The sequence below is a fragment of the Chionomys nivalis genome, chromosome 8, assembly GCF_950005125.1.
Source record: "Chionomys nivalis chromosome 8, mChiNiv1.1, whole genome shotgun sequence".
In the NCBI taxonomy this organism is placed as follows: Eukaryota; Metazoa; Chordata; class Mammalia; order Rodentia; family Cricetidae; genus Chionomys; species Chionomys nivalis.
Genome location: NC_080093.1, coordinates 49387742 through 49408118, shown reverse-complemented (window position 1 = coordinate 49408118; position 20377 = coordinate 49387742). Strand labels below are relative to the sequence as shown.

The window sequence follows — 20377 nt, the reverse complement described above, 5'->3', positions numbered from 1 at the left end:
CAAAACACTCAAAACAAAACCAACCAACCAAAACAATCCCACAAAGATCACAGTTCAGTTCCCAGCACCCACTTCAGTGGCTCAAGGCTGCTTGTAATTCCACTCCAGGGGATCTGATTCCTTCGTCATCTCTGCACTGAGGTGCACATACCTGTACATTTTTCTTAAAATAGGGTCACCCTATGTAGCCTGGCTGTCCTGAAATTCTCTATGTAGCAGAGTCTAGCCTTGAGCTCAAGATCCACCTGCCTCTGCCTCTCTGGAACGCTGGGACTAAGTCTGTGCTAACACTGTCAACTCATGTTAAGTTTTACAAAGTCAATATATACTCATGAGCTTATACAAGATCCATTATGTAATATCAAAGTACTAGTTGGACTGGAGCAACTTATTGTTGGCATATAAACACCCTGGGAATGCTGGGAAGCTACAGTTTGGACAGTTCTGGTCCTGGATCCCTGCTCTGGCTCGGCAGTACTGCAGGCAATGAGAAGGTCCATCAGATGAGAAGACTGAGATTACTGTCCTCCTGGCTGCCCTCATCTTCTGTCCAAAAGCTTTCCTGTCCCATGATGACATTACTAGTTCCATGTACGTAGCTGTGGATGGGTGGGCATTATGCACGGTGAGTGACGGTGACTAACCCGGCCAAAGGAATCAGATCACCTGGAAGCAGAGTTACTTACGTGGTGGTTTTAAGCTGTAAGGAACTGAACTTGGTCCTCTGCAAAAGCAGTGAGCACTCCTCTTCCCTGCTGAGCTACCACATCTCTCTGCTTAGCCGGGCGGTGGTGGCGCACGCCTTTAATCCTAGCACTCGGGAGGCAGAGGCAGGCGGATCGCTGTGAGTTCGAGACCAGCCTGGTCTACAAGAGCTAGTTCCAGGACAGGCTCCAAAACCACAGAGAAACCCTGTCTCGAAAAAAAACCACATCTCTCTGCTTTAATCCGGTGACTTTTTGTTTGTTTGAAGAGAGGGTTTCTCTACTTAATAGCCCTGGCTATCCTGGAACTTGCTTTGTAGATCAGGCTGGCCTCGAACTCACAGAGATCCACCTGCCTCTGCCTCTTAAATTCTAGGATTAAAAGTGTGCAACACCGCCCAGATAATTCCTTTGAATTTATACCACGAACAAGCTTCTGGGCCCACTTTAAACATCACAATGCCATAGGTTCACCACATCTCCATCTACGTATCTTCTTTCTAACCAGCCAAAGCACAGAAAAAAATAAGGGTGCTAAAGTTGATTTTAACTCAATTTTTGCATTAACAGCTTTTAATTTATTTATTTGATTTTCGAGACAGGGTTTCTCCGTAGTTTTTTTGGGGGAGCCTGTCCTGGAACTAGCTCTTGTAGACCAGGCTGGCCTCGAACTCAGAGATCCGCCTGCCTCTGCCTCATTAAAGGCGTGCGCCACCACTGCCCGGCTATTATCAGCTTTTTAAAAATAACAATAAATTGTTGTAAACTTAAATTTATATCAAAACAAAATTTTATGGCGGGGCTCAGCAAAAATTTTGATTTTGAGAGAAAAAAGTTGTTTAAATTTTTCAAAAACCCACTGTAATTAAAGAAAGTAAATTTGAAATGAAATGGCTTTTCATTTTTTTTTCATTTCATTTTTTTTTTTTTTTTGGTTTTTTCGAGACAGGGTTTCTCTGTGGTTTTGGAGCCTTTCCTGGAACTAGCTCTTGTAGACCAGGCTGGTCTCGAACTCACAGAGATCCGCCTGCCTCTGCCTCCCAAGTGCTGGGATTAAAGGCGTGCACCATGAAATGGCTTTTCAACAACCAGTCAGGAGACAAACCATCCGTCAGAGTGCTCTGTGTAAAAATGTTTATTTTTACTAATGATTTGAATACAGGAACTAAAGATGGGAGGAGGGGGCCTCAACTTTGCAGAAAACAACAGTTAGGGCCTGCCCACAAGCCAAGGAGGAAGCCATTCCAGAGTGTCCTGGCATGGACTGTCCCCTCCTACTTAATGTCAGTGCCACTAAGCAGGAAACAGAAAAATCAGGGTGTGAAGACTTTACCAGCTGCTAGCTAGCGTGCAAGGAATGGGGACCTCCCTGTGACCCAAGAGCCAGGATACACAGGCAGGAGGCAGAGGCTCCTGATTCAGTTAAGGGCAGGACGCTGAATGTCCAGGTCCAGGAAGAATGAAAAGGGGATTTTGGAGGTAGGCTTTTTTATCGAGTTAAAAAACAGGCACATTATCCAACTTCTCCTTGTGGCCCCCAAGCTGCTGGCACAGCCACTGACATTGTCCCTCTCCCCACAAAACCAAAGGGAATAAGGAAGGAGGCAGAAGACACGAAGTTCTGAGGATGGGAAATGTGGATGAGTCAGCTAAGCGCAGGACGAACAGGTGAAGCTGCTTGTGTCTGGGACTGGGAAGGACAGGACAGAGCCAGATGGTGCCTGAGAGCATCCCAGTTCGAGCACAGGACCCATGAAGCAAAACAGAGGACATAGGACTGTTTTGGCAGAGGCAAAGTGAAGCAGAACAAGGGGTATGAAAAGGTCCTAGCAAGTGCCACTTCAGCCTGATCACTCCAGCTGCTCCCAGCAAAGGCCAGGCCTAGCTTACCCCTGGGGCTTTTGGAAACCCGAGGTGGGGGGCTAGGCTAGGCCTGAGACAAGTGAGCTGCTCTCATATTCCTCCTCAGAGGACCCCATTTGAACCCTGTGATTACCAGGGACTTGGGCCCAAGGCAAGCAGAGTGAATGCACTTCTTGGAGAGCAGAGAGAAGTTGGGCCCACAGGCCAGCCCTGGGGCAGCGTGCTGCTCCTTACTCCCTGAGGGCGTGGGGCCAGAGGCAGTCAAGAGTTGCCACCTCCCTGCAATGTTGCCAAAGGCAGGTTGGCAGGACTACCAGAATGAAAGAAGAAGAGGAGGGGCATGAAAACCAAGGTGGAGGAGAGCAACAGCCTTAGATGTGTGAGGAGATGATGTGTGGCACATCAGGAGGAGTTCTGGTTCTGGTAGATGGACGCTTTTTCCTTCAGCAGATCCAGACACAGGTGGCAGCTCCAGCTTCCTACAGAGAAGTAGAGGGGTCAGGGTGGATCCTACCAGATCCCCATCTGCTGTCTTCCCACTCTTTTCACACCTCTCCCCAGGCAGGACAGGGTAAGTTCTGCAGCTGTGGCTTCATAGCTATCCTGAGCTTAAGAATTTCTTGGCCTTCAAAACTATGAAAACTGGAACTGGAGAGACTGCTCAGAAGTTAAGAGGATCTGGCTTCAGCTCCCAGCACCCACATGGAGGCTCACAACCATCCGTAATTCCAGTTACAGGGGATCTGACGCTCACTCCTGACCTCCAAGGACACCAGGCACTCATGTAGTGCAGTGACACATATGCAGACAAAATACTGATACATAGACTAATAAATGCATCTTAAAAACAAAAAAATAAACATCCATGGAGATAAAGGTAATACTAAGTGGGAGGACAGTGCCCAAACAAATGCTCAGAATATCCTGTCTCCTCAGTGACCCTGGGACTCAAAGGACAGTCTGGGCAGACACAAGTGTTTTGTGTATTTGTATCTCACTACATTTATTTATTGATGGGGTGGGATGCATTCTATCCTTCCACCATGTTTTTGGGGTTGAACTTAGGTTGTCTAGGCTTGGTTACAAATGTCTTTACCTGTTGAGCCATCTTGCCAGCCAAGACACAAGTTTTGTTTTGGTTTGGTTTTTTCAAAACAGGGTTTCTCTGTGTAACAGTCTTAGCTGTCCTGGAACTAACTTGCTTTGTAGACCAGGCTGGTCTTGAACTCACTGAGATCCACCTGTTTCTGCCTCCCAGTGATGAGATTAAAGGCATGTGCCACCACTGCCCAGGACAAAACTAGTTCTTAATGTTTAAAATTCATAAGCGGGCTGGAGAGATGGCTCAGAGGTTAAGAGCACTGACTGTTCTTCCAGAGGTCCTGAGTTCAATTCCCAGCAACCACATGGTGGCTCACAGCCATCTATAATGAGATCTGGCGCCCTCTTCTGGCATGCAAGCATACATGGAAGGAATGTTGTATACATAATAAATAAATCTTTAAAAAAAATAAATAAATAAAATAAAAATAAAATAAAATTCATAAGCATAAATTATGTATGTTGTTAGGATAGTACTCCAGAGGAAATATCTTTTATTAGTTCCCCAAAGACACATGGTTCCACTAAAACTAACCCAGCTGCTCTAGAGGCTGAAACAGGAGGACTGCGAGTTCAAGGGCTACCTGGGCTACAGAGCTAGCTCCAGGCTAGCTCAGGCAACTTAGTGAGACTCTATCTCAAAAAATACAAGTGTGGCCGGGCGATGGTGGCGCACGCCTTTAATCCCAGCACTTGGGAGGCAGAGGCAGGCGGATCTCTGTGAGTTCGAGACCAGCCTGGTCTACAGAGCTAGTTCCAGGACAGGCTCCAAAGCCACAGAGAAACCCTGTCTCGAAAAAACAAAAACAAAAACAAAAAAACAAACAAACAAAAAAAAAAAATACAAGTGTGGGAACAGTGAGAGGTTTAGAGCCTGAGGACTGGAGTTTGATCCCCAGAACCCAGGGTGAAAGCAGACCTAACTTCCAAATGTTAATGATGTCCTCTGACCTCTACACAAGCACTATGGCTCAACTGCAATAGCATTCTCAATTTTCTTTTTAAGAGTTGGAGAGATCCAGGACAGGCTCCAAAACCACAGAGAAACCCTGTCTCAAAAAACCAAAAAAAAAAAAAAAAAAAAAAAAAGAGTTGGAGAGAGCCGGGCGGTGGTGGCGCACGCCTTTAATCGCAGCACTTGGGAGGCAGAGGCAGGCGGATCTCTGTGAGTTCGAGACCAGCCTGGTCTACAAGAGCTAGTTCCAGGACAGGCTCCAAAACCACAGAGAAACCCTGTTTCAAAAAACCAAAAAAAAAAAAAAAAAAAAAGAGTTGGAGAGAGAGGGGCTGGAGAGATGGCTCAGAGGTTAAGAACACTGACTGCTCTTCCAGGGGTCCTGAGTTCAATTCCCAGCAACCACATGGTGGCTCACAGCTATCTGTAATGAGATCTGGTGCCCTCTTCTGCTCTTCTGGCATGCAAGCATACATGGAAGGAATGATGCATACATAATAAATAAATAAATCTTTTTTTTTTTTTTTTTGATTTTCAAGGCAGGGTTTCTCTGTAGCTTTTTTGGTTCCTGTCCTGGAACTAGCTCTTCTAGACCAGGCTGGCCTCGAACTCACAGAGATCCGCCTGCCTCTGCCTCCCAAGTGCTGGGATTAAAGGCGTGCGCCACCACCACCTGGCTAAATAAATAAATCTTAAAAAAAAAAAAAAGAGTTGAAGAGAGAAGGATATAGCTCAATGGGAAGGCATTTGGCCATGGGTTCTATCTCTACTACAAAAACAAAACAAAAACAAAACAAAAAACCAAAAAAAAAAAAAAAAAAAAAAACCCAAAGGAATGAAAACAAGCAAAACAAATGGGGAAGAGAGGAAAGGAACAATCCATCAGAGAGGGAGAGCAACACCAGAGGTGTCAGGTCAGATAAGCTGCCAACTGAATTTTTGGACTACCCGAAGGAAGAAGACAATTTTCTCGTCGTAACTGTTCTCTGTTCAGCATAGTTCTTTTTCATGTTGGGAATTTTCTGTATCTCTAAGTATCACTAATGACAAAATGCAAACATTAAATTCTTCAAACTAAAATGCTGGGCTGGGCAGCGGTGATGCACATCTTTAATCCTAGCACTTGGGAGGCAGAGGCAGGCGGATCTCTGTGAGTTCGAGACCAGCCTGGACTATAAAGAAAGTTTCAGTACAACCAGGGCTACATAGAGAAACCCTGTCTCAAAAACAAAAACAACAAACAAAATAAACAAAAACAACAAAATTACTGAACTAAATCTTGCTTTCAGTGTTGTCAGAGACTCTCAATATTTACAATTCAGGTGATTGTCTGAGTTACTAATTTTTTTTTTAATCCACAACATATCACTTTATTATGAAATCTATTCTGTATATGAATCTATGGGTATATGAACGCTGAAACCCACACAATTACAGATCTATAACAAGTCACAAATTTCACTGTCAATGTTTTCTTTGGGTGTTACGGATCCTTCTGGGATAAAATATTTTGAGTAGATCTGGGCCACTTACCTTCAGGAGGCTCAGACATGGATGGGGTGAGACAGTACATGTGGTAGCCACGGTCACAGTCATCACAGAAAAGCAGCTGGTCCTACAGAAGGCAAGGAGGAAGAACAGGGATCCAACGGTTTATGTACCTAACTTATGACACTGCTGCTGCTTCCTAGAGGGACTGGTAGCTGCTAAGAACATCCAGATATAGGATCTGTCCATCTCAACTGATCACAAAGCCTACTATTTCCATACAATCTCTTCTTTACAAAGCTGTCTGAAAATATATGACAGAACATATCACTCCCCTAATAAAATAATAAAAGGCGGCCTCTGACAACATCCCCAAGGTCCAATCACGGGGGGGGGGGCACACAGAAGATCTGGTGTGTAGCAATGGTCTCGTCACTGAAGTTTCTGCACTAGCTATTGGAGATACACTCACTCCACACCTTCTTGGACTGCTCTTTGTGTTATCAAAACTCCAACACTAACCTCATTTCCTTCAAAAGCAAATCTAACTAGAAACCTCTACCAGTATCCAGTTAACACTTTGGCTCATTACTAGTTTCATTTTCTCCAAGGCATATCATATCCTGTACAACTCTGTTACCCCAAGTACACAGATTCTACGAAAGCACGGTCTTCTCTGTCTTATTTAGTGACCTGCGAGCCAAGAACACTGTTAGTGCTCAGGAAACAGTTTTTAAACAAGTGTAAAGTTCCCAGGAGTAGTTAAGGGAGAACATCTGGGAGGCCCTTGCTTGCTCTGACAGAAAGCTTGCTTTGGAGAAGGCTGAGGAGAGCCGGGCGGCTGAGAGGGCGGCACGCACGTCATTCTCCGAAGTGCCGCAGAGGTTGCAGCACTTGCACTCGATGCACTGCCAGCGGTAGGTCTTCACAGCTGCCATCATCACAGGGGTGAACTGCAGGCAGGATGGATGCCCTGCGGGGGAGGGGAGTCAAATAGGTGGCTGGAAAACGGGGTGGGGAAGGGCTAAGGGAGGCTGCCTGCCTGACAGCACTGAAGTAATCAGGCCAAGAGCTTCTTGGGCACTGAGTGTAGCCTGCTCTTTGAGAATGGAGTACCTGAGCGGCCACAGTCAGAACAGGACACTAGCTCCTCAGGCTGTCCTGTCTTCTTGTTGATTTTTGAGTCCCCCAGGCAGAAGTCACAGTAGTTGTTGGGCAGAGCTAAACCATCAGGTCCTTTTTTGGCTACAGGGGAGAAAAGAAAGGAATTTTGATGATGCTCAAGGGAACCCTGGGTTACCCACCCCACATTCCCTACAAGGGGGTCTCTACAACTAGGCTGGCACCTCTCCTGTTTGCCCACCCTGACCTCAGCTTACATTTTTGCTCCTCAGACCTCTGGGAAACAGGAGTGGGTGGCTGAGAGTCTTCTTTGTCCTCTCCTTCCTCCTCAGCCAGGTGGGAATGAGCATAGTGGTAACTGAGGCCAGGTCGGTTCTTGTAGCGTTTTCCACAAACTGGGTAAAGAAGATTGCAGAGCAATGTTAGGATGTGAAGGTGCTACTTACCGACTCTGACAAGCTGTAAGCAACACCTGAGGCCTATGGAAAACACCTGTCCCCAGCATCTCTAATCTAGGAAAAACCTTAAGATGGCTGCTTCCCCTTAGCCAAGAGCAGCAGACACTGGACCTTTCCAGTTTCTAGGATTCTCATCCCTCCCTACATCACAATCCCACAGCTACAAATATTTTTCATGTTGGCTTTTGGAAAGACTCAGCCCATGTTGCAACATTTGTCCTGGGAAGAGCAACTGTCTGGGAACTCCAGGTCGGGAAAGTTCTATGGTCTTCCTTATAGGAAAGGGGGAAAGTAACAAGATGTCAGACTTCTTCTGCTATGCACATGTGGCGCACTCATGCCATCCCATGTGTACCATGCAGCCAAATGAATGGCAAAGGGCTGAGGGTGGGTCTCTGGGGGAACACCTACCAACTGAGCAGTCAGGATAACTGTCCCCAAAGAATCTGAAATACTAGTGTTTTGCCCAGCCCCTGCCAACCAGCAAGGAAATATTCATGGTATCTTATCTTGAACGATGACACCAAGAGGGGCAAGGGGGCCAGCAGGAAGGATTGAGGATGGGAGGAGGTGAGGGTATGATGGTGGGAACATTAGCTGACCACCTGGTGTCTGTTTTGGGGAGCATCAGATGAATCTATCATAATGGGTTTCTGTTAAGACTTTGGAGCTACCCCACATACTAGGCCAAATGGCTATAGAAGTAAGTCTAAGGGAGACAGGCATTATAAAGACAGCTGCTAGGACTCGGAGAGTGGAGCACAGTCGGGGTTCCACAGCACTTCTGTCATACCGTTGCAGAGATTCCAAAGCTAGCATCACAGGAAATGAGAAAGGCAGGAGGAACAAGGGAAGAGGGGAAAGGGACAGGAAAACCACAAGTCTGAAAAGTTGAGAGAGCTACCTCTCTGGGGCGCTTTCGAGGTATGCTTTTGTTTGAAACTATCTGAAAGACAGAAAGAAAAGTCATGAGAAGAAGGCCTTGGTACATTTGAGACAGGGCAGCAGCAGCAGCAGCAGCAGGAAAACAGAGCGAGTGAGAGAGAACCCCAGCAGCAGTGCTACAGGCTGGAGTAGCATGGAAGTAGGGTGAGCCAAAGCAAAGGGAAAGAGGACAGACACTGACCCTCAGGGCTGGCCCCCTGTGCCCTGCCTTGATGGGTCAGCAGATCTGGATGCTGCCCACTGTGAGGCCAACCCTGTCTGCTGTTGAGTTCCCTCATCCTCCCACCCCAGGAGCCACAGAAATCTCTCCCAGAGCATGCAGGTCCCACCCACTGTGAAGCAAAGGCCAGGGCTTCTCAGAGGTTGGCAGGCAGGGCAAGAACCCAGGCTTATTTTTATCATCCAATGCAAGAACATGGCCCCCTTACTCTCACATCCAGAGCAGGGGTTGGGTCCAAGGAAGAACTACCCACCCCTTAGGAGGCACTCACTGTCACAGGCATAGGGCTTATCCCGGTCCTCTAGGATGGAAGCATCCAGTTTCTTCCGGGCACTGCTCACACCCTTACTCTGACAACAGCAAAAAGACAATGCCATTTACTAAGGTGTCTAGGCCAGAATAGCAAGGCAACCACCAGAAATAAAGCCTGGACCTCCAGGGCTACAACTTTCAGGCAGCACACTGGCTCCTCACCTTGGATTTCCCCTTCCCCCGACGCTTTGGAGTATCTTCTTCATAGTCTTCATCATCAAGGTCATCTAGGAAGTCATCAGGTTCAAGGATCCGCTGAGTGTACCAGAAGATTTGAATGAGCAGAAATCAAATACATCCAAAAGCTCCCTCATGACGTAGAATTAGCCACCTGAATTACTCTGAAGCTTCTCTGGGGCTTAACCTCACCCATAATCATTCTCTGCCTTGCAATCCCACTCCTGCTGCCTTTAGTGCTTTCTTTCTTCTGAGCCTCCTCAAGTTGCTTTCCCCCATCTGTTTCCAGAGCTCTCCCTGGTACCCCAGGCAGCCATTCCCTGTCCTGTCTGCTCTGCTTTAATTCCCTTTGCTGCTTACTTGTGTGACCCCGAGGGAAGTTTTAACTGCTTTGCTTCTGCCTCCCTGTCCGTGAACTAGGAACCACAGGACCTACCTCACATGGCTGTACAGAAGGAAGCATATGGAAAACACTTAGCACAGTACCTGGCTTCTCTGTAGTTCTTCTCATCTTTAAACTTAGCATTAACTTCCCAGCTGATAGTTGGGAACCACGTGTGCTTCACCTATGTAACACCAGACACCTAAAGTCTCTTGCAAAATCCTTGTGTAGAAGAGAATGAGTGAGTGAGCCTCTACTGAGAGGGGAAAGGAGTGTCAAAGAGCAGGCAGCAGGGCCGGGAGCCAGCACAGCCACAGGGCAGCCTCAGCTTCTGTTTCTATCTTTTGTGTTATAGTTTACACAGCACCAAGCAGGTGTTCTACCATGGCTCTGTCAATTCTGCTAACTGGGTGCACCCTCTCCACCCATAAAGAGGAGGCTGGTCCTTATTAAAGTCCTCTAGCCATAGAGATAATAGACCTTCCGTGCTCGGCTGTTGGTGACAGGAAACTCTCCCAGGCTGTCATCATCAACACGGGGATCTGGAGCGCCTCGCTTCTCCAGGGGGTCAGTACGCAACAGAGCCTCTAAACTGCTGCCATCCTGAGAGATAAGCCCCTCTTTCTTCAGGCTCTGGTCCGTGTCTGAAACAAATCAGGAGGAAGCAAGCTCAGAAAGGCTAACGCAGAGCCTACATGATATGGGGCCAAGTCAAAGTCAGCCACTAACTGCTGTTTTACAGGAACAGATATCTTGGTTCAGTCAGGACTGGATTACAGCTACTTACCTGTTTCTCCTAACACAGCGAGTTCTTTGAAGGATGAAATCATACCTCATTTACTTTAGTACGGGCAAGAGCTAACACAGAGCCTGGGACTAGCAAGTGATCAGCAAGCCTCTTCCCATACAATAGACCATGGTCCTGCTTAGGAAGTGGGCCCCTTACTTGGTTTATTTATTCACTCTTGATTATTTTACTTATTTAGCTTTGTGCACATGTGTGCGGTATATGTCTGCATGGTATAGGAACATGTGTGGGAACACATGTTGGAAAAGGACGTTGGGTGTCCTGCTCAATCACACTCTGCCTTATTCCCTTGGAGTTTCTCACCGAACCTTGAGTTAGGCTGGCTGCTAGTAAGCCCAGCTCTGTACTCTATAGTTTTGGGATTACAGAAACAGATTGGCCACACCAGGTTTTTTTTAATTAATATTTATTTGTTTATTATGTATATACTATTCTGTCTGTGTGTATGCCTACAGGTCAGAAGAGGGCACCAGACCCTAACACAGATGGTTGTGAGCCACCATGTGGTTGCTGGGAATTGAACTCAGGACCTTTGGAAGAGCAGGCAATGCTCTTAACCTCTGGGCCATCTCTCCAGCCCCACACCAGTTTTTTGTATGAACGACAGATTAGAATTTAGGATTTTGTGTTTACACAAGAAACACTGGGCCATCTTTCCAGCTTATATTATTTTGAGATAATTTCATGTTTGTTTTGCTTTGTTTTTCCAAGACAGAGTTTCTCTGTGTACCCTTGGCTGTCCTGGAACTTACTCTGTAGACCAGGCTGGCCTCAAACTACAAAGATCCACCTGTCTCTGCCTACCCAGTGCTAATTTTATGTTTCTAATTTTGAAGCTCTCAGGTAGCCCAGGCTGGCCTCAAACTCCCATGTAGCAGAAAATGACCTTGAATTTCTGATCCTCCTGCCTCAACATCATCAAAGCTGTGATTATGTAGGAATACACAGCCATGTTCAGTTTATGCTGGAGATCAAACTTGTGAATGCTGAGCGAGCACTCTAGCAGCTGAGCTTTAACATCTCCAGCCCTTACCTGGTTTAATAGACGGAAAGGAAAGCCTGGGATCCTCAGGTGGGTGGGCTCGACGCTTTTTCCGCCAGCGCCGGGCAGGGTAGGAATACAACTGTCCAGAGGCCAGTCCTGTGGAAGGAAAAAAGAGCAACAAACCCTAATCCAGCCCTAGAAAACGATAGCAAATGTTCTGTGGATGAGAACTCTGTTGTGCTCTAGAACAAAGGAGGGATACTGAACACGTGAGCCTGGGGTGAGTGGGCAGGACTTCTGGACAGAGAGAGGATTCTGAGAAGGCAGGATGGGCAGTACAGAGTAAAGGTTACCGGGCTATGTAAAAGAATGCAGATTAAAAGATAGGGGCTAATTTAAATTTTAAGAACTAGTTAGAAACAAGCGTAAGCTAAGGCCGAGTTGTTTTTTTTTTTTTTTTTTTTTTTTGGTTTTTCGAGACAGGGTTTCTCTGTGGCTTTGGAGCCTGTCCTGGAGCTAGCTCTTGAAGACCAGGCTGGTCTCGAACTCACAGAGATTCACCTGCCTCTGCCTCCCAAGTGCTGGGATTAAAGGCGTGCGCCACAATAAGTCTCCATGTTAGTTTTGTGAGCTGGTGTCCCAAAGAAAAATCTACCTACACTTGCGAGACCAGAAAACAAAGGTGCTGCTTCCTCCTCCCCACTTATCCTGAGACCATATTGATCTACTGGTGTGAGCAGCAGAAGACTTCACACTACCCTATCTCCTAGGTGAAAAAAGACACTTTCTCATGCTCCTGAGTTACTTTCCTGAAGCCTGCAACCTTACCTGGTCCACGGTGTCGCTTTTCCATCCAGATATAACAATTGCTCTGGGCTACTCCGGTCTGGGAGTCCAAGAAAGGCAGGCGCACACTGCGCTCAGCACAGAGGCGGGCATTGTAATTGTGGCACTGTTCCATGGCATCTTTGTAATACTGCTCCCCAAGGCTGCAGGAAGGTAAGACACAGAGGTGTGGGTCTCAGGTCATCCCTCCTTCCTGTCAACTGGTTCTCTAGAAAGCTTAGGAGTCTGGGAGACTCTTTTCTGTTATTCATCTCCTTTTCTGCCTCAAGAGACACAAAGAATCCCACACTAAGCCACCACACAAGGAAAGACAAGTAACCATGAGCTGGGTCACAGACCCCACATAATAAATAATAAACAATCACTGTGAGCAACACATGATTTTATCACGTATAGAATCAGATTTAAGCCTTTGAAAATATTTGTTTTGCTTTGAGACAAGGTCTCTCACTCTACAGCCCAGGTACTAAACTCATGAAAATCCCTCTGCCTCAGGCTCCCAAGTCAAACTTAAATCTTAAACCACACAGAGTGAAAAAGGATAGAGGAAAAAACTCTCTGGTCAAGTGCTTGTCAGCCCTCACAAGGCTCTGGATTCAATGCCCAGTATTGGGGGAGGGAGGAATAGGGAAGAAGTGAATTTTTTCATTCTGTGGTTTGCATGTGTAACTCATGCTAGTTAACATGTTACTTCTCTTAACATCAGTATCCTGAGCTGCAGACTCTAACAAATGGAGAAGATCCCAAAGACTTACACAGATTTCTAGTAAACTAGATCCATCCCACAAAATGTTATTCAGTTCTAAAGAATGAAGCTCTTACTACATGGTGGTACAGACCTCTAATAGACTTAGGCAAAAATATTATCTGACTTCAAGGCCAGTTGAGCTGATTAGCAAAACTTTGCCTCAAAACCCAACTAGCCATGTATGGTGGCACACACCTGTAATTGCAGCACATGGAGGTGTAAGTAGAAGTCATCCTCAGCTAGATAGCAAGTTCAAGGACAGCATGAATTACTTGAAACATAAAGCAAAACAAAACAAAAATACAATCCCAGTGTTCAGGAAGTAGAAACAGAAGGATCTCTGAGTTTGAGGCCAGTCTACAGAGCAAGTTCTAGGCCAGCCAGAGTCATATGGTGCCAACAATTTCTTTTTTAAAAAAAAAGAAAGAAAGGAAAGAAAAAGAGATGGCTCAGAAGTTAAGAACACTGTTCTTGCAGAGGACTAGGGTTTGCTTCCCAGCATTCATACAGTAGTTCACAACAATCCATTGACTCCAGTTACAATTCCAGTTATAGGGGATCTAATTTCTTTTCCTGAGCTCTGAGGGTACTAGACACACATGCCGTACACATGCAGACAGGTAAAACACTCATACAATAGAATAAATTTTAAAATATGTAAATGTTTGGGGGCTGGAGAGATGGCTCAGAGGTTAGGAGCACTGGCTGCTCTTCCAGAGGTCCTGAGTTCAATTCCCAGCAACCACATGGTGGCTAACAACCATCTACAATGAGATCTGGTGCCCTGTATTGTATACATAATAAATAAAATCTTTTTTTTTTTTTTTTTCTTTTTTTGGTTTTTCGAGACAGGGTTTCTCTGTGGTTTTGGAGCCTGTCCTGGAACTAGCTCTTGTAGACCAGGCTGGTCTCGAACTCACAGAGATCCGCCTGCCTCTGCCTCCCAAGTGCTGGGATTAAAGGCGTGCGCCACCACCGCCCGGCAATAAATAAAATCTTTAAAAAAAGTAAATGTTTGTACATAAAAGCAATTCAAAGGTAACTAGGGGCTAAGAAGAGCATAGTGCCAAAAGGAGTCACAGGATATGACCATCCATGGGTCCATAAGGAAAGCAAGAATTTGCAGCACTCCATGAAGAGAAACCCCAAAGCTTTTACAAAGCTCCAGCACTAACAGAAAGTCTGTTTACACTAAAAGGCCACCTCAGGCCCTTCCTAACTGCCATGCAGCTGACACCCAGAATTTTCTGGCCCTGGAAGATCAAATCTGAAAGCCGAAGGGGATTCCCTAAGTACTTTAAGAAAATAGCAAACTGCAAGCATGTTCAATGACCAACACTGCTTTGGTAAAGGAGTCAATTAACTCTAAGGATTTGTATTTATCACCTGACCTTTCCATTGTTATTTTGGGGTTCAAACTTAGGACTTCTCAAATGCTAGATGTATTCTACCACTGAGTTATATCCCAGTCAAATGTTTAATTTTTTTTTTAAAGTAGGGATTTGTATAGTTTATACTGGACTCAAACCTAGTGTGCAGTCCATGATGACCTTGAATTTCTGATCTTCCTGCCTCGATCTGCCCAGTGCTAAGGTTACAGGTATACACCACCACATCCAGTTTTATTTGGAGCTAGGGACTCAAACCAGGATCACTTGTATACTAAGCAAGTACTCTACCAACTCACTCAACTGAGTTATATCCCTAGCCTTCAATCAACCTTAAAGAAGGACATACTGGGGCTGGGCGGTGGTGGCCCATGCCTTTAATCCCAGCACTCAGGCTCTTGCAGGTTAGATGCAACTCCAGGAGGCAGAGACAGGCGGATCTCTGAGTGTGAGACCAGCCTGATCTACAAGAGCTACTAGTTCCAGGATAGCTAGGGCTGTTACACAGAGAAACCCTGTCTTGAAAAACAGAAACAAACAAACAAACAAAAACACAAAAAAATCAAACAAACAAAAAGATAAAGACATACTGAGGGCAGAGGAGACATCTTTCCCAAAGCATCCCCATTACCCATGAAGATGTCTAGTTCACATCAGAATGGATTTGAGAGTAAAAAGACTTGCTTGGCTACAGTTACCAATAGACACAGACATGCAATTAACCTGTTTGGGACTCCATTCTTCTCCTACAGACTGGGCCAGTTAAGACGAGCTGAGCTCTGACCTACCAGGATTCTGATGGAGACGGTAAGGAGACATGAAATGCAGGAGGGAGTAGGTTTTTGTGGCTGATCCCTACAACCAAAGCTATGCCAGCAAGCCCTGATGTAGATCTGATGGGGACTCTCACTGAACAGCCACAAGAGACCCATGCATAGCTCAGCTTGTTCCCAGCATATGAAAAGGACACACACCACAAACAGCAGCACTACAAGTACAGCCTGACTCGAGTCAATGAGCAGTGATGACTGTAATTAAGGCACGAATGTGTTGGAGAGCACAGCGCAGAGCAGGCTCCCATTTGCTCGCCTTTAAGAGGCAGCAACATCCTTCCACACAGAAAAATTGGATAAACAAGGCCGAGTGCAGCAGTGCCTTTGTTTCTGCTGATGGGAATTGATACTGACACTGGAAGTCAAACGGAAGCAAGGACCAGCTCCGTGGGCTAGAGGCTGTAAAGCCAGAGCAGGGAGGCTGAAGAAGGCTCGGAAGAACGACTGAGCTGTCCCAGTCAGGGCTCTTGCAGGTTAGATGCAACTCCAGAAGGTGAAACAAGTGGCCTATAAGTAAGATGGCCAGAAATGAAACGTGTGTGTGTGTGTGTGTGTGTGTGAAGAGAGCAAAAGAGGAAAATACACTTTACACATTCAAGGGTCTTGTGTCAAAAAAAAAATTCAAGCTTCTGTTATTCTATGGATCTAAGGACTTAATTCTATTTACCTAACTCATTAAGTTTTTGGTTTTTTTTGTTTTTTTTTTTTTAAGTTTTTCGAGACAGGGTTTCTCTGTGGTTTTGGAGCCTGTCCTGGAACTAGCTCTTGTAGACCAGGCTGGTCTCGAACTCACAGAGATCCACCTGCCTCTGCCTCCCAAGTGCTGGGATTAAAGGCGTGCGCCACCACCGCCCAGCCTAACTCATTAAGTTTTAAAACTACTTAGCAGCCATGGTTATTTTCGACTAGTATTTATCCTAATAAGACCATTATAAAGACTATTTCAATGACATTATATCTGAGAAAAACAGATCATTAAAATGGCAAAGTCTTCTCACAGGACAAAATGAAAGAAAAGATGAGCTAGTGGTCTTGCCCTCAATGTGTGATGTAAGCTGCCAGAAGACTTAAGCACACTATAATCAAAAAAGGTACCAAAAAAGGGCTGGGTGGTGGTGGCACATGCCTTTAATCCCAGCACTCAGGAGGCAGAGGCAGGTGAGTTCGAGGCCAGCCTAGTCTACAGAGTGAGCTCTAGGTCAGCCAGAGCTGCTAGAGAAACCCTGTCTCAAAAAATATTTAAAAGCCGGGCGATGGTGGCCCACGCCTTTAATCCCAGCACTTGGGAGGCAGAGGGAGGCGGATCTCTGTGAGTTCGAGACCAGCCTGGTCTACAGAGCTAGTTCCAGGACAGGCTCCAAAGCCACAGAGAGCCGGGCGGTGGTGGCGCACGCCTTTAATCCCAGCACTCGGGAGGCAGAGACAGGCGGATCTCTGTGAGTTCGAGACCAGCCTGGTCTATAAGAGCTAGTTCCAGGACAGGCTCCAAAACCACAGAGAAACCCTGTCTCAAAAAACCAAAAAAAAAAAAAAAAAAAAAAAAAAAAAAAAAAAAAAAAGCCACAGAGAAACCCTGTCTCGAAAAACCAAAAAAAAAAAAAAAAAAAAAAAAATTAAAAAAAAAAATTTAAAAAAAAAAGGGGGGGGGGAGCACACACCAGAAAAGCATCTTTTCAGGGTGAGAACAAAATTCCTCCCTGTGAGGGGAAATTCTGAGGAGGAGGCACATAATAGTGGTGGTCCAACCTTCTACACTTTAACTGGGAGAAGTTCCTCATTGACACTCAGGAACCAGTGGCTGGCTGAAGAGGAATGGGCAGCCAGCACTTAAAACACCACACCAATGGGCTGGCAGCTCTATTTTCTGGAAGACCATCTTTGAATGTGAAGAGCTCCATCAACATGTAATTCTCAAAACCTAGGCAAGCACATTCCTCTACAACAGACAGAGACCCAGGAAAAAGCTGGGATTCCTTTTTCACGGAGAACGAGAACGTGTGTTAAGCCCCACCCTCCCACTGGAATAGGGGGCGTCAACAAAGAAAAAGGCAGGGTCACACAGAACTAACATCTGAGTCCAGAAGGAGAACTATCAAAACGTTACAGCGACAGTCTCGTTTCTAACTCGAGGGGAATGTCAGCCTGAAGAGAGCTGGGCAGAGCAGAAAGAAAGAAAATAGTGCTGGGAGGAGGGGCGGTTGAATGAGGCATCAGGATAAAGCCAAAAGCAAGTTAAAAAAAAAAAAAAGCCACAAGAGAAGGCACTTAAGCTTAATGGAAGTGGGAAAGCATTTTCGAAGAATGGAGCTTCCAAGCAGCGGGGGAGAAGCAGCTTAACCTTAAGGGGGGGGGGCTCTTGGGATGACGGGAACTCAGCCCACCACAAAGACAGATGAGAAGCTGTGAAAGTCCCCCAGAATAGTTCCCAAACCTTTACTTTGTCATCCAGAACCCAAAAGCTTTGACTGGACAACCGAACACTTCAGTTTTTTTTACCCTTATATCACGCCCAACATGGCCATTAAAGGAAGGTCATTCTTAAGCCTAACAGGCACTAACCATCCCATTCCAAAGCGTGCTCGGATTCTTCTTCAAGGAGGAGGATGAGGCGCACCAAAACCCCAAACATCTTTAACTCACGGGAAGCGGCTAACAGGCCAGTCCCCATTCCCAGTGTTTCCCAACAACCGTTAACTAACTTCAGCTCTGCTCGAAAGGTACCCGCACAATGGCATCTAGGTTATAGAGAACGTCCACCTCGGGGCTCCTGCGGACTCAGAGGCCATCGGGTTCCGGTCTAGGTCCCCACTCCCCGAAGTTCTTTCCTTCTGTACCTACTCTTGAACCAGTTCTTTCCGAGAACACTTTTAGCTTCGGGTAACCAGGATTTCCTGGTTAATGTCACCGGACTGCTAGTCTTCGGGTCCCAGCAGGAGCCGGGAGCCCCAGGGAGGGCGGTGGGCGGGGAAGGGACCGCGACCTCCAGGGGCCGCCCGGCCTCCGCTGGCTCCGCGAAACTGACGGCGGCTGCGGAGAGTGGCCGGGAACCGGGAGCCTCTCGCTCGCAGCCCGTAGCTCTGCTCGGGGCTCGGGCCGCGAGGAGGACGCCCGCCGGGGGCTCCCGTGTGCCCCCCTCCCGGCCTCCACAAGTTTCCCAAAGAAGCCCAGCGTTTCTCTGGAGTCTTCTGTTGCCCTCCCGACCCGGAGTCGCACAGCAAGGACTTCCCGGGCATGTGTTCCTCTCTGTCTTGTCTCTTCCCGCACCTCCCTCTCTACTCCAGGGCCCCTTTACAAGACCTCTGGTCCGGGAGAGAGGAAAAGAAAAAAAAAAAAAAAAAAAACACCACTCACAGCTTCACTACATTCTCCACCACAGCCGCCATCTTGCCCGCTCCTCTCTCAGGCCGGAGGCCCTGAAACCCGCAACGCGCAGGCGCTAAGCCTACTTCGGGGCACTCAGTCCTCGACCCTTTGCGCAGGCGCAATCCGAGGGTGCGCGCGCACGCACTGGCCCACGAAAGCGTGAGCGGAGGGGGGGGGAAACAGCCTAGGGCGCCTAGGGCGCATGCGCAACGGGAGAAGTTCGCGCGCTCTGCCGCTGTCTGGAGCAGCCGCTGCTTTTAGAGGAGCCTCAGAAAGGGGGTCTGGTCAGAAAGGTAGGTGAAGAGGCTACGGAGATGGCTAGACGTAGCACCAGTGTCCTGCCTAGCTGACTCGCAAGGAGGGAGAGTTGGGTAGGAAAGGTCAGAGAGGTACCCAGAAATTATTTACAGAAAATAATTTCAATTTGCGATGTTTCATAAAGCCGTATCAAAACAAAATTAACTAGTTGTGTTACCAGTAGTGTGAATAGCAAATGGTAGAAAAGGCCTGAGAGTCTGAGGGACCTGATAGAAGGGTACTGAGATGTTTATCTGTCTTTACATCATCTACTGAGTTTGAACGTTCTAAGTTTAAGATTCTCAGAAAATAATTCTTTGTAGCACAACTAACTAAACAGCTATATCCGAAGCAGAAACAACCTGGGTCACTCAGGTAAGACCAAGTTGAGGGCATTTCTTTTTCTACTATAATCTGTGAAGTCTTGAGTTTTAAGTTGCACATTGTTGAGCTTCATTCAGTCAAAGCTGATGTAGACTACAAGAGAAGGAATCCCAGCAGAGCTGTAACTGTGGGCTCTGGGAGAACACAGCTGACAGCACAGGACTAGCCACCAGCAGGTCCGGCCAACGCTGGGCCATTTATCACGGAGACTGAATATTTACCACGTAGCTCGCATACCTCCAGTATCCACTAGTGGCTTGGCTGGTCAGTGCCACCACTGCCTGGTCTAGGACCTTCCCTCTTCAGTTTGTCTAGGTTAGGTAACTTGCCCCTCAAATACCATAATCAAAAGGAAGTTCCAAAGTGCAAAAAGGAACTATTGGACAGCCAACAATGTCAAGTGACACTATGGTACACTGTCTTTGTAAATTTTTATTTGTTTTGGTTTTGGAGACAGATTCTCAAGATGGGTGGTGGTGGTGTATGCCTTTAATTCCAGCACTAAGGTGGCAGAGGCAGGAGGATCTCTGAGTTCAAGGCCAGCTTGGTCTATAGAGCAAGTTTCAGGGCAGGTTCCAAAGCTATACAGAGAAACCCTGTCTTAAAAAAAGCAAAGAAAAAATTGTGTGTGTATATAAGTGTATTACATATGTGTCCTCTAGGAGAGCAGCAATAGCCTTAACCCCTGAGAGAGATCTCTCCAGCCCTCAGGTGCCTTAACCCTGAGATCTCACCAGCCCTCAGGTGCCTTAACCCTGAGATCTCACCAGCCCACAGGTGCCTTAACCCCTGAGAGAGATCTCACCAGCCCTCAGGTGCCTTAACCCCTGAGAGAGATCTCACCAGCCCTCAGGTGCCTTACCCTGAGATCTCACCAGCCCTCAGGTGCCTTAACCCCCGAGATCTCACCTAGCCCTCAGGTGCAATTTTTTTTTTTTTAATTTTTAAACTTCGTTTTGTTTGCAGGTATGCACCACATGTGTGCTTGGTGCCAGGGG

General features: G+C 46.7%; 1 protein-coding gene across 2 annotated transcripts; it reads right to left on the bottom strand.

Moving 5' to 3' along the window:
- Nucleotides 1-1808: 1808 nt before the first annotated feature.
- Nucleotides 1809-18803, bottom strand: Dpf2 (double PHD fingers 2). Of its 2 annotated transcripts, XM_057778479.1 has the most exons (12): nt 18687-18803; nt 12349-12509; nt 11569-11676; nt 10208-10371; nt 9331-9423; nt 9128-9206; nt 8596-8637; nt 7491-7628; nt 7228-7356; nt 6972-7084; nt 6157-6238; nt 1809-3046 (listed from the first exon to the last, which is right to left on the bottom strand). In XM_057778479.1, exons 1-12 carry the CDS (start codon nt 18716-18718, stop codon nt 2970-2972), a joined length of 1218 nt encoding a protein of 405 aa, XP_057634462.1. In that variant the 5' UTR covers nt 18719-18803; the 3' UTR covers nt 1809-2969. The 2 variants fall into 2 exon arrangements, with proteins under 2 accessions (XP_057634462.1, XP_057634463.1); XM_057778480.1 differs by lacking the exon at nt 8596-8637.
- Nucleotides 18804-20377: the final 1574 nt, after the last annotated feature.

Coding starts and splice junctions, on each gene's coding strand:
- Dpf2 (XM_057778479.1), bottom strand. CDS start 18,718: ATGGCGGCTGTGGTGGAGAATGTAGTGAAGCT. Junction 7,357..7,490: donor GAGGTCTGAGGAGCAAAAAT/GTAAGCTGAGGT, acceptor TCTCCCCTGTAG/CCAAAAAAGGACCTGATGGT. Junction 7,085..7,227: donor TTCTGACTGTGGCCGCTCAG/GTACTCCATTCT, acceptor CCTCCCCCGCAG/GGCATCCATCCTGCCTGCAG.